The 14,556-nt window shown below is 37.0% G+C and overlaps 1 protein-coding gene across 1 annotated transcript in view; it reads left to right on the forward strand.

Annotated features, from left to right (window-relative positions):
- gnai2b (guanine nucleotide binding protein (G protein), alpha inhibiting activity polypeptide 2b) overlaps positions 1-14,165 on the forward strand; it is a 44,312-nt gene extending 30,147 nt beyond the window's left edge. Inside the window, exons 2-9 of the mRNA XM_081381189.1 lie at positions 1,274-1,316; positions 2,858-2,999; positions 3,372-3,532; positions 8,520-8,648; positions 9,806-9,935; positions 11,159-11,312; positions 11,534-11,749; positions 13,035-14,165. Of these exons, the coding sequence (XP_081237315.1) occupies positions 1,274-1,316; positions 2,858-2,999; positions 3,372-3,532; positions 8,520-8,648; positions 9,806-9,935; positions 11,159-11,312; positions 11,534-11,724 (950 nt within the window). The 3' untranslated portion in view covers positions 11,725-11,749; positions 13,035-14,165. The remainder of the gene's footprint in view (positions 1-1,273; positions 1,317-2,857; positions 3,000-3,371; positions 3,533-8,519; positions 8,649-9,805; positions 9,936-11,158; positions 11,313-11,533; positions 11,750-13,034) is intronic.
- The last annotated feature ends 391 nt before the right edge of the window (positions 14,166-14,556 follow it).

The raw sequence follows: 14,556 nt of genomic DNA on the forward strand, positions 1-14,556 counted from the left end.
AGATGAAAGTGTGAGTTAGTAATTGGACTGTGGTACTGTGCAGTAAATTAGGCGGAGTGTTTGGTAGAGGTAGCTGTGTTTGAATGATTCAGCAGATGGCTGAGGAGACGCTGTAGGGGCTTCTGACGACACCACTGTGCAGATGCTGCGTCTACATTTACAACTCCTACTAAATTAAAACATGTTAAAAGAAAATGAGATTTTGTGTGCTTTCTGGCTTTTTCCATACACAAAAAATAATGTGTGGTTGCACCCTAATGCAGACATTAATGCCATGGTATTTTGATGTATACAAAATGTTGAAACATCCCTAACGTTAAAAATGACAAATACTAGCGATGATACTTTTAGCAAGCATGATAAACTAAAATGATTCTGTGTCTGTGCATTTGGCAGAACTCTGGCAGATTTAGATTTATACCATCTAATATTATCTGATTAAAAACTTTACACTTCACTGAAAGCCTTTTGATATAGTTGTTCATCTCCCCTCAGAATAACTCAGTAACTCAGAATGATTAGGTATCATATCTTTCCACTCAAAATAATTGAATGACCTCTCTGCATCTTCCACTCAGAGCTGGACCGGAAGAGGTTTTTGTTCTCTCAGCATTTTCAGATGCAGAACCGCTCAGAGCTGCGCTTTTATGACTTAGACAGAATCATTACTTCATGCAGGAATAATCCGAACTGTTCCCAGACCTTTCTCTGTATACATCTGTGAACTTGTGAGCCGCCTCTCAGAACATCAGGCTTTCATGCAGTGGAAATAACAACAAGCGGAGAGCCACGGCCAGGCTACGTCAACAAGAAGCCGAGTTTTGACAGCAGATGTTTTGGCACAGCTTCAGTGAGCAGTATTAGGCTAAAATCATCTCCGGGAGTGAAGGAAGTGTAGAATCCCTCAGAATAAGCGGACACACAGCCTCGGTCCTTCAGATAATACGATACATCATGCACAGAATATTTGAGAACGTGCTCTATTCTGTCCTCGTGGCCAGCCGTCGGGCAGAGACCCTGTAGGTCACGTACTATAAAGCATATAAAAGTCCCTGAAATGTAAACAATAAGGAATGAATGGCTGAGATGATGATGTAACCCCTGATGTAAAACAGGACATTGCTATTCAGTGAAGTTGACAAAATGCAGTTGGAGCCGCGCAGTTTTATTGAACTTGATGCTTTCCAGTATTTGAACTGAATTTGTCGTTTTTATTTGTTTGACTGCTTGCTCTTCATTCATTGTCATTCAAACTGTTTTCTTCTCTCTTCAGGTGCAGGTGAATCAGGGAAGAGCACCATTGTGAAACAGATGAAGTAAGTAGAAAAATGGTCACTGTCCTTTTTCTTTTTTTTTGGTCATACACTCCCATTTACTGTATGCACATGGTAGGGCTGCGCGATATTTGAAAAAAAAAACCTGACATTACGTTATTTTGTTTTTGTTTTGAGAGCGTAGAGCTGCACGATTTATCGTTAAAAGAACGCAATCTCGATTCAAACACCTGCGCGATCTTATTGCTAAAAAAACTAACTATTTGGCTATATTAAACCTTTGACAAGTATGATCACAGCGAACAGTCAAATCTGTGTTTAATAATAATAATAACCCTGTCTCAGAGTGGCTCGATTCACAGTAAATGAACAAAGCGGCTCAGAGCTGTGTATTGATCAATGCGATATGGTGCTATAACTAACTTAAAACTACCTGCCTCAAGCTCCATCTGCAAAATTGGCATGCCAAGTTGGCCTCTTTTTTCCTAGTCATGACCACATCCATATTCTCTTTCACTTCCTCCTCTTTTTCCAGTGCACATAAAAACCAAAATTGCCAAAGTGAGTACGTAAAATTAATCTTGCTCTATTTGTTGGCCACTAGCGCATGATGATGACGTTTTATTCTGCTATACTAACTTGAGTCGTAGCTTACGATTCAATAGGTGTCATCTTCGTAAAGTCTACATACATGTCGTACAGAGTGATTTGTAATGATCTTTTAGGATTGCTCATTGCGGCTGCTGAGAGACAAGTGCGTGCACACTATTTATATTCAGTAATAAAGCCATGCTTCATCTGTCATATTTATTTGCAGCAACAGCACTTTGAACAAATGACATCATGTGCGAGATGAGGCGGTAGGTGTTAGCAGAAACCGTCTCTAACTGCTGTTACGAGTTTCATTTCTGTGATGGAGTCACATTTCCACACGAGTGAAACCACCTTACAGACCCTGTGATGTAGTGCTGGTTCCTTTTCTTGAAGCGTCCTCATCCTGTTCATGATTAATAGACACCATCCATCTCCTCGTGATACCAAATTGTTGCACTACTGCCTATGTGCAGCTCTTCTCTGGGCAGTCGTGTCTCGATGATAATCCTCATTATGCAAGATTAAGCATGTCTGGATTCCCTCTTCATAAACACCTTACTTTGCCTACTTTAGCACAGTATATTTTACATTTTTAAAACAAACAAATATTCAATACAAATACTGAATACTGTTTTCAATCTTTAGCATGTTTTCTCAAATCTTAAAGGCACTAAACCTAATCTGGCATACTATTTATTATATGAGAATATAGTGTGAGGATTCAGCTCACATGTTAATTGTTTTAGCGATTGGCTGGTTTCTCTGAACCTACGGCATCTAAACAGTAACAGTAACTGTGCATTTATATAGATTTTTCAGAATAATAATTAAACCGCTAACAGTTTAACTGGTTTTGAAAAGGTTGGGTTAATTTATACCTGTGTTTTTATGCTTTATTCAGTCACATACTACATGTGCACTACTGTTTAAATCTTTGATCAAAAATACAGTAGAAACCGTAATTTCACCACATTTCACCCTCTGTTTAGAATCATCCATGAAGACGGCTACTCAGAAGACGAGTGTAAGCAGTACAGAGCCGTGGTGTACAGCAACACCATCCAGTCCATAATGGCCATTATTAAAGCCATGAGCAACCTCAAGATCGACTACGGAGAGACGGGCCGAGTGGTAAGAGCACACCTGTGGGAATGTCTGGGACTGCTATGTAGGTCATGCTGAGATTCAGTGAATAATTCAGAGAGTCCCGCACACTGTCACAACTTCACATTTCTGATGTACAGGTTTAATGTTTTGCGCACAATGTCAAATCCATCAGGCGGAGCGAGTTGTTATTTTGTGCACGGATGAATGATTCACAATAAAAGCAGGAAATATGAGCAATTTTGTGTTTATTTTAATCTGAACTATTGCCATTACAAATATACCATGGTAATATGTTTGGAGCGACAGTAACTGTACAGTAAAGCGTGCTCTAGGTGTTGTGATTGCTCGCTTGCCGTCCTCCCTCAGCACATGTCTGGTGTGTGTGTGTTTGTGCAGGATGACGCACGGCAGCTGTTTGCTCTGTCTGCAGCAGCGGAGGAGCAGGGAATCTTAACCGATGACCTGGCCAACGTGATCCGCAGACTGTGGGCCGACAGCGGGGTGCAGGGCTGCTTCACCCGATCCAGAGAGTACCAGCTCAACGACTCGGCTGCTTAGTGAGTGTCTGCACTTACTGTACATTTGACACACTCATACACCTGTAAATGAGTCAAATTAATCTAAAAGTTTCAGCATTGCATATCACAAAATCAAGGCATGGAAATGAATTGGTGTAAAGGTGTGGGAACCCTAATTGCAGCGTTATAAAATGCTTATTGCTCCACCCCTAAAATCTGATTGGGTGAGCTGTTAACAGCTGGTGACTGATTATAAATTGAATTCCAAATATATGCATATATTGCTACACTGCTTGGCATGATAACATTATAAAATTAAAAGTAAAATTTATTTTTGCTCATCAATTTGTTTTGGTTGCATCAAAAATCCAGAAAAAAACACAATATTGTGAAATATTATAAAACTTTTCTATTGTAATATAATATAATATAATATAATATAATATAATATAATATAATATAATATAATATAATATAATATAATATAATATAATATAATATAATATAATGTGATTTATTCCTGAGATTATTGAATGAATTATTGAATACATTTTTGAATGGTTGTGTGTATTGTCAGTTTAGACACAATGGGTTGTGCATGTCAAAGCACTCATTGGTGTCTTATCATATTGGATATGGTTTATGAATGCAGTAAGCCACCTGAGGCTGTGTGTTAGTCATTTGGCAACCGTTAAACCGTTGGCAACCCATTTCCTGTTGCGCCCCAACACATATTAACCTCTGTAAAAGCGCTGTAGCGCACAGGCTCAAGTGACCTGTTGTTTAATTATATTTCATCCATGTACTTCAGAGCTGCATAAATAAACACTTGAGTTACAGAATTGTGCAAAGTGTGGCAGCAGAATAGTAAAATTACATCTCTCCCGAAACAGAACGTGACTTTAATGTTTTTTTAGCGCACACACACACACACACACACACACACACACAAACACACACACACACACACACACACACACACACACACACACACACACACACACACACACACACACACACACACACACACACACACACACACACACTGATGCATGATGGGAGCCAGGTTCAAGCAGGAAACTCAATGCCAAGTCCATCTGTTGTTGTTAGCAGAAACATCTCCTGCCTTTAATGAGGTCATGATGTTGACACATTCGGACCTTCATTGACCACACACACACACACACACACACACACACACACACACACACACACACACACACGCAGTGGGTTTCCATGTTTTATGGGGACTTTCCATAGAATGATTCCATAATGATCTTTATAGTGTACAAACTGCATATTTTATCCCCATACTCCTATACCTACCCATCACAGAAAACTTTTTGCATTTTTATGTTCAAAAGGTATCACTTGATTTCTAAGCGAAACCCCCCCCACACACACACACACCCACCCACACGCCCACACACTCACACACACACACACACACACACACACACACACACACACACACACACACACACACACGATGATGCACATTTGACTGAATTTGGTTCTTAAAATCTGACAAAAAACTTTGGATTTGAAGACATTTGGTAAAATTGTATATAAATATACATTTTGTATGAAAATCTAAAAATATCAAAAATGTGTAAAAAAAAAAAAAAATTATATCAGATTTTTTCTTTATATGTTCACTTTTAGACTGTGCATGTTCAAGTGTTTCAACTTCGATAAAATGCAGTTTCATGTGTTTCCCCTAAAATGAACTGCTATAGATGAAACCCATGTGTGGTTGAGGTTGTATGCATGGTTACTGGTAAACACATTTTAGGCCCAGAATTCAAAAGTGAGATTTTAAGAATGCTGCAATTGTTGGATGGTTAATAGCCACTACTACGCAAGTATAATTGCTTAACCAAGATCAGAAGTAAAATTAAGACCTGCTTTTATCTCAGTGTATTGAAAGAGACTGAAGTCCTCACATTCCCTTCATCCCACTTCTCCGACTCCATCCTGCAGTAGCGAAAGCAGACGGAGCGTGTCACGATCCTCAGGCCCTGCTTCCTCTGTCCATCATATGATCTTCTTCCTGAAACCTTCTGAAGTGCCGCCCATTAAAACCAGCGCAATCTAGGAAATAAACTCTCAAAGCATAAAACCAGAAGCTAAAGATGATACTAGGACATTTCGGTTCATCTCACAATAGACGAGTTCTGTTTTTCAGTTTTGATTTTGATTATAAATGACTCTGAGCTATAACAATTTAATTTTAAACAATGCTCTTCTTGAATATTTACTCATTGTGTGATCAGAGCGGTGTTGATGTGTTTAAAAAGCATTTTATAGTAGATGCCAACATCAAGAAATAATCATTTTATTTATTTGTTTGCTTATTTAATAGAATTAATGTGCTGTCTATGTTGTCGTTGTAATATACTGTATGTTGAACTTTAAATCTTGAACCGAAGAGGTATATGACCAAATGAACTGGAACATCTTCCAGTGATATATTGACTCTTTATTTAAATTTTATTAATTTTGAGCAACAAAAAAAAAGTTACTTCCAATTTTGGTTGGACCAGTAAGATTTTATATATATAATTATCACTAATATCACTAATTTATTAATCTAATTAGATGGATGGATGGATGGATGGATAGACTTTTACTAGGCTTCATTTTTGTTTCTACTTTGGATTTTGGGGTGAATTATGGCTAGTTCTTGACAGGCATTTTAATATTCGGCCATAAAAGGAGAAAAAGGTTTAATTTCAACTGTCTAAAATGTCACAAAAATATCATAGATGAAATTATTAGGACTATTATTATGAAAGTGAAATTGTATATTTTGTAATTTAATATAATATAATGTGATTTATTCCTGAGATTATTGAATGAATTATTGAATACATTTTTGAATGGTTGTGTGTATTCAGTTTAGACACAATGGGTTGTGCATGTCAAAGCACTCATTGGTGTCTTATCATATTGTATATGGTTTATGAATGCAGTAAGCCACCTGAGGCTGTGTTAGTCATTTGGCTACCGTTAAATCCTCCCATTTCCTGTTGCGCCCCAACACATATTAACCTCTGTAAAAGCGCTGTAGCGCACAGGCTCAAGTGACTTGTTGTTTAATTATATTTCATCCATGTACTTCAGAGCTGCATAAATAAACACTTGAGTTACAGAATTGTGCAAAGTGTGGCAGCAGAATAGTAAAATTACATCTCTCCCGAAACAGAACGTGACTTTAATGTTTTTTTAGCACACACACACTGATGCATGATGGGAGCCAGGTTCAAGCAGGAAACTCAATGCCAAGTCCATCTGTTGTTGTTAGCAGAAACATCTCCATAAAAGGAGATAAAGGTTGAATTTCAACTGTCTAAAGTGTCAAAAAAATGTCATAGATGAAATTATTAGGACTATAATTATGAAAGTGAAATTGTATATTTTGCCAATTATGTTGCGAAAGTATGACCTAATTTTTCAGCCTGAATCATTATGTATGAAAGGTCAGTGTCAGTCGGGGTTGCCATAGAAATGCTGTCAGTTAGCGAAGCGCACAGGCCTGTGGTCCGTCCGACAGCGACGGCTCACTGAGCTAATACGACTATTTATGGCTTCCAGTCAAAGTCTACTTCACACACACGCAGCTGTTGTGTTGCGGAAACCTCTGAAGACTGGACTCGGATCAAACTTCACTCTGATCGGTGTGTGTACTGTACACAGTAGGCCGGTTTACTGTATGCATGAAATATGCAGATGACCTACTACATTAGCTAAAGTGTGCAGTGTGCAACCAGAGTACACTGTGCTGAATACTGTATCCCACAATGCAATGTGCTTGACCTGTGTGTTGAATCAATCCGAAGCAATATCAACCGTGATCTTTAAGCTCCTTCATTTATTTAGTCAGATTGCCAAAAGAGCTTTTTTTTTACACAAAATTAAAACAATTAAACATGCATGAGGTCAGCAGTGTAGTATACTACTTTTTGAAGTTCATCAATGCATACTAATTTTATAAATAAAAATACTTTACTACTGTATATACTGTAAACTGACTACCATGCATACAGTATATACTATTACTTGTGATTTAATCAGACTGAACATAAAAGTTTGTTTGTATGTATGTAATAGTAAACACATACATTATATAAACAAACCTTTATGTTAGATGCGATTAAGAGATTTGACCACTAATTCAATTAAAATATATTATAATTATATTGTATTCAGTGTTATTACTGTTAATTAAAACTAAATATAAAACACAAATGTTAGTTGAGCAACTTAAACTAAATGAAAATTAGAAATGTTGCCTTGGCAATAAACTGAAATAAGTTAATTAACTGGAAATAAACTATAAACTAAATAAACTCAAACTGAAATAAATTAAACCTAAATGGCAATAATAATAATAATAAAACTAAAATAATATCATATTATAGCAACATTTTACATATAACATAATACAATATATAACATTTTACTCTAAATATTGGCCTGGTTTCACAGAGAGGGCTTAGATTAAGCCTTAGTTCATTTCTGGTGTCCATCTTGAGATAAAACAATGTCACTGTTATATTTTAAGATGTCAGTACAAGTTGCTTTCAGTTAAACCTGCTCAAACACGCATTTTAGTCTGGGACTATCTTAAGCCTTGTCTGTGAAACCGGGGGATAGTGTTATATTTATTGAAATGTAAGCATTCTCAAGCACTGTGTCAAGTAAATAATGCAGATTCCAGAGGGGTTTTGCTGAATTAAAATGTTGTGAAGCCCTGTAGTGAGCAATACCCTAGTGTTCAATGTCAAACAGCCCATTGTAAACACACCTTATCAGGCACTAATGCAGGTGTCGAATCTCAAAAGCGAGCGCAGACCCGCCGAATACAAACACTCTGCCCTCATGCGCACTCCGCAGCTCACAGCCTTTCAAAGCCTTTCAAATGCTCTGAATATATTAATGATTGTTTAATGACAGTTAGTCATATGAGCTGTGATCTGAATGACCTAATTACATACGTGTGTGTGTGTGTGTTTGTGTGTAGTTATCTGAACGATATGGATAGGATAGGACGGGCAGACTACGTTCCCACGCAGCAGGACGTCTTGAGGACCAGAGTGAAGACCACTGGGATCGTGGAGACACATTTCACTTTTAAAGATCTGCACTTCAAGTGAGAAACATTCAGTGCTGTGTGTGTCTATAAGCATCATGTACACAAATCAATGAGCTATAAATAACTTACCTTAGCTGAGATAGTTCAGCATGAAGCTTGAGATATGTATGTGTGTGTGTGTTTGTGCTGAAATAGCTTGAAAGGGTATTTATTTCTAAAAACAAAATCAATATTACATGGGAAAATAAGAGTTCTGGATGTGTAGAGGAGTTAATTATAGAACTGGGTAAAGTCGGCATGAAATGGAAGTCTTTTCTACCCTATTGTGATGTATATCTGAGTTAAAGGAGGAAAAAAATGAAAGGCGGGGCTTGATTTTGTCCATGAGGAATTGATTGGATGGTTGTGGTTTGCTATTGGTGGATCTCATGTGAGTGACAGGTTGCCCCGCCTTCATGTCAGTAAACACATCATCAGAGAAGAGATGTCCTGCAAGCAGTGTAATGCGTTATGAACTAATTAATTACTGTAATTGAATTACTTTTCCCTTGAAAAAGTAAAGTAAGGGATTACTCTTTATTTTTCTGTAATTTAATGTAATTGGATTAATTACTGTAAAGACTAGAACAACTCTACATAAAACAATAGAGGATTTAACATCAAAATTTAACGTCTAATGTTCAAATGTATGTTTTTCATCTAACCATCTCCCTTTGAATGATTTGGTCAGTTCAAGTATATCTTTGCACTTTTAATTCTTTCAAATAATTAAAATAGCATGTTTTGTGTCTATCCGTGTAGTGTTTAACTGGTAGAGGTTGATATGGGATTTATAAAGTAATTAGTAATGCAAAAAATGTTGTACAGTAATCTAATTACACTGTTGATTATATAATTAGTAGCTTATCTAACACTGGCTGCAAGAGGGAGGGGAAATATGTTGATTAAAGTTTGAGGCACATGAAAAAATAATGATGTGCATGGATAAATCATTTATAAAACAATCTGCAATATTCCAATATTTTGATTTCATGGTGACTAAGCTATATATGGAAAGAAAGTGAAAAGGTTTCTGGTAGAAAGTGTTTTCTCATTATCGTCCTCTTGTATTTGTTCTTCCGAGACCCTCGTGAAATCTTAATGCTCGTGGAAGGGCCTAGTGACACCTTCACCCGTTTCTCAGTTCTCCCGCTCTAATTCTCCTCTCTCTTCAGGATGTTTGATGTGGGAGGTCAGAGGTCGGAGAGGAAGAAATGGATCCATTGCTTTGAGGGAGTAACAGCCATAATCTTCTGTGTGGCTCTGAGCGCTTATGACCTAGTGCTCGCAGAGGATGAGGAGATGGTGAGTTTCAGAGGCGGACTCAGATCGGTGCGGTCTCTTCAAAAAGTAGTCTGACCCACTGGGAAAGTCATGGAATAAACCTGAATTGTGAATCTGTCATTATGTGATTAGTTTTGCAAACCTGTCCAAGCATTTTAATAAATATATATGCAATATATGTTTTGACAAATCAAAAAATTGTCGAAAGCTGCACTTTTAGAGCACGTCGACCATTTTATACTAAATTAAAATTGCACAGGACATTTGGCCAAAATCACAGAAACCGCAAAGTATTTCTAACAAATGATCTTCATTTGTTACGTCACAATTTATGTAATTAATATTTTTTTTTATTTGATAAATTGTTACTAATGTTCTAAGTAGTTCTTAGTAAGGCTGATGTCTTTTGTGTAATTCTAAACTAATTTATAACTGACCCCCCCTTAAAGGAGAACTCCGGTCAATTTTAACATTGAGCTCATTTTTTTGTAAATTTGGAGTGCTGTCAATACAGAGAACAACGACAAAAATCGGTGTTGCCTACACCGTGTTATCCTCTTTTTAAAATTTGCACCCTGTTGACTGAAAATGTGAGTGATTCCTTCAGAGTGAACACGGTGAATCTGACTGCATTAGATGTGAAAGATATGAATAAAAATGATGTTATTTCAGCCAGTGCACATACCTGTGTTTACATCCTGTTTTCGGTCAAAGTCCATAGTAGTCGATTGTCGAGTTCACGCGCATAGGTTTAGTTACCTATGATCACGCGCGTGAACTCGACAATCGACTACTATGGACTTCGACCGAAAACAGGATGTAAACACAGGTATGAGCGCTGGCTGAAATAACATCATTTTTATTCATATCTTTCACATCTAATGCAGTCAGATTCACCGCGTTCACTCTGAAGGAATCACTCACATTAGCTGTGCACTTGTAATGACACATCAAGGATGTTAAGAGGCTAAAAGCAGGTTTAGTACTTGCCCCATTGAAGTCAACAGGGTGCAAATTTTAAAAAGAGAATAACACGGTGTAGGCAACACCGATTTTTGTCGTTGTTCTCTGTACTGAAAGCACTCCAAATTTACAAAAAAATGAGCTCAATGTTAAAATTGACCGGAGTTCTCCTTTAAGATCCTAGTCACACTAGTATACAGAAGACGTGGGGCAAAGTGAGCCGCCAGCGCCCTCTGCTGTTGAATTACTGCCTTCTCAAGGATCGCACTCCTCTTTTTCAGAACCGCATGCATGAAAGCATGAAACTGTTCGACTCCATCTGCAACAACAAGTGGTTCACCGAGACCTCCATCATCCTCTTCCTCAACAAGAAGGATTTGTTTGAGGAGAAGATCACGCGCAGTCCTCTCACCATCTGCTTTCCTGAGTACTCAGGTCTTTGACTTTTCTTTTCTTTTAAACTGAAATAAGTCAAAATTACTTTCTGTGTTAATCAACATTATCCCACGATGAGGCTTGAACGAAACCAGAACATTTATTTGACTTCAGTTTGGTTTCATTTGCCATGTGGAACATGTGGTTATTTTTAAGTAAATGTTGTAGGACGTACAAGTGCAAATCTGCTGACAATATTTTCTGTATCGGTTTTCATACAGGAGCCAATAAATATGATGAGGCTGCCAGTTACATCCAGACCAAGTTTGAGGACCTCAACAAGAAAAAGGACACAAAGGAAATTTACACCCACTTTACCTGTGCTACTGACACTAAGAACGTGCAGTTTGTGTTTGACGCTGTCACTGATGTCATCATCAAAAACAACCTGAAGGACTGCGGCCTCTTTTAATGAAGGTGGCCAAGAGAACGACGAGGTTAATGCGCGCGCACACACACACACACACACACACACACACACACACACACACACACACACACACACACACACACACACACACACACGTAGTGTTTTCATTTTTTATGGGGACTTTCCATAGACATAATGATTTTTATACTGTACAAACTGTATATTCTATTCCCTTACACCAGGTGTCACCAACCCTGCTCCTGGAGGGCTACTGTCCTGCAGACTTTAGGTCCAACCCTGTTCCAACACACCTGCCTGTAATTATCAAGCAACCCTGAACAGCTCGATTAGCTGGTCCAGGTGTGTTTGATTGGGGTTGGAGCTGAAATCTGCAGGACTGTAGCCCTCCAGGAGCAGGGTTGGTGACACCTGCCTTACACTAACCCTACCCCTAAACCTACCCATCACAGAAAACTTTCTGCATTTTCGAAAAAACATCACTTTTTTGATTTATAAGCCGTTTTCCTCATGGGGACCAAAAAATGTCCCCACACGAACAAGGATTTAGGATATTGCCATCCTTGTGGGGACATTTTGTCCCCACAACGTGATGATTACCAACTCACACACACACACACACACACACACACACACACATGCATATAAAACAGACCTGTGTTCAGATATAGTTGCTCAAAAAGCATCTTATAATTGCCTCAAAATGTATTTGTACCTTGAAAAGTTCAAAAGCTGGGGTTTGGTAAGATATTTAAAAAATGTTTTTGAAAGAAGGCTCGACCAAGGCTACATTTATTTGATCAAAAATACAGTAAAAAACACAATATTTGTGATAGTAGTATTAGAATTCGGGGTTTTCAAAGCCTCCCTTCAGATGCAAAGTGCATGATGCCCTCAAAATATATATATATATATATATATATATATATATATATATATATATATATATATATATATATATATATATATATATATATATATATATATATATATATATATATATATATTTATTTATATTATTTATTTATATAAAAAAAAAATCTTTTCAAAATCTTTTGAAACATTATAAACGTCTTTACTGTCCCTTTTGATCAATTTAATGCATCCTTGCTGAATAAAATAATTTCTTTCATACCGAGCCCAAACGTTTTGAACGATAGTGTATTCCTCAGTGTTGTAGCATTAGATTATAAAATATCGAACTAAATTTAATTTATTTTAAAGATGGCACTTTTCAAAGCATTTAACATGTCAGGTTTGAAATGATTCAAGTCACACAGTTAATATGAGAAACTGTTATTAACCTTGTTGATTTTGTTGTGATTATTCCTCAGGAGTGTAACCGGTTTGATGGAGCTGGTCAACGGGTCGTACACCACATGCTAGACTGCCTTCAGCTACCTATAAGAATTGTGTTTTTCTTTTTTTTCTTCTTTTTTTTTTGATAACCTGAAAGACTTGTGAACCAGGAAAAGAGAAACTTCACAGAATTCCAGAACACCATCCTTCTTTCCAGAATCTTGAATTTTAAATTGGTTCTCAATGTGTAAATATTTAATTTTGCAGTTATTTTCTGCCAAAAAAAAACAAAACAAGTGGAGAATCAGGATTATATTCTGATATTTGTTTCTATTGAGCTTTTGTTTTTTGACAGATTACCAGTGGGGTGGGTGAGGACTTCTATAATGGATGTGCTAGTTTTATTCAACTCGATGGCAAAATGCTTCTTTTGTAAAGTTAATGTGAGCACAGAAAGAAAATGAGACATCTCTTTTGTAAACCTTTAGCACCGAATCTTCATCCCAGGCTCAAACTGTATATTGTTGCATGATGACGGACCATATGAAATAGCTCGCTCGCTCTAAACCTCGACGTGACATTCCCTCAGCCACTGATATATCTGAACACTCTCTACTAGCTTGACTGTGACACTGTCCAAAATCGACTAACGTGTAAAATATTTATATCCGACCACACATTTCTCCCTCCTGTCGCTGTACCATCCCTTCTTTTTTTCCGCGATGTCTGTGCCTTGTTTTCACTGTCTGTAGATCATAGGGCTGGTTTTATTCACGCTATCAAATGGAAAGTGTAAAAGTGTTGAGCACATTTTAAGAGCTAAATAAAACTTAGACTACAGTCTTTGGGTTAATATCTAAATACCATAAAAGATCTCGTTGGAAATAAAAGTTATGTAAGATAGACCTGTGCTACTTTGTCTTTTATGTCTCTTATAACACTGTATGCAGTAAATGTGTTTTTTTCCTGCTGACAGGCAATGTTGCATGTATTTTATTTACATTCATTATACACTTCTGCAGTTTCACTCCATCACCCCAAGGAGGCGCTAGAGGAACACTTACTGTAGTAAATAAATGAACTGACAATCCAGAAGTCTACTCGAAACTATTTCCTAAGAGCTTTTTGTTATACATGCCAAACCATTTAAAAAACAAAAGCAAAAATGCAAGCCCAAAACTAAAATTGGGCAAAAAAAGAAAGAAAGAAAAGGAAATTGTTTGTTTTGTATTAGAACAAAATGTTTTGTACAATCCTTACAGAAAGTACTCTGGTGGTACCATGGTACAGCGATGATGGTAATATCATGGTATTGAGTAAATTCCAGATTTTTTTGCCATAGTATATACATAGTACTTCTAAGTACTTAAAAGAATACCATGATAAATTGTACATGTCAAAAATACTTTGCCATTGATACTTTTTTGGTAGCGTTTCCGTATGATTTATAGGTAAATAACATGATAGGAATTTGATTTCATTATTTTATCTTGTTAATTTATATTTTATTACATAAAATATTATCAGTAGAAGTAGTAGGATTAACTGATCAAGTAA

Source organism: Scardinius erythrophthalmus, assembly GCF_964197995.2.
Source record: "Scardinius erythrophthalmus genome assembly, chromosome: 12".
NCBI classification, from domain to species: Eukaryota; Metazoa; Chordata; class Actinopteri; order Cypriniformes; family Leuciscidae; genus Scardinius; species Scardinius erythrophthalmus.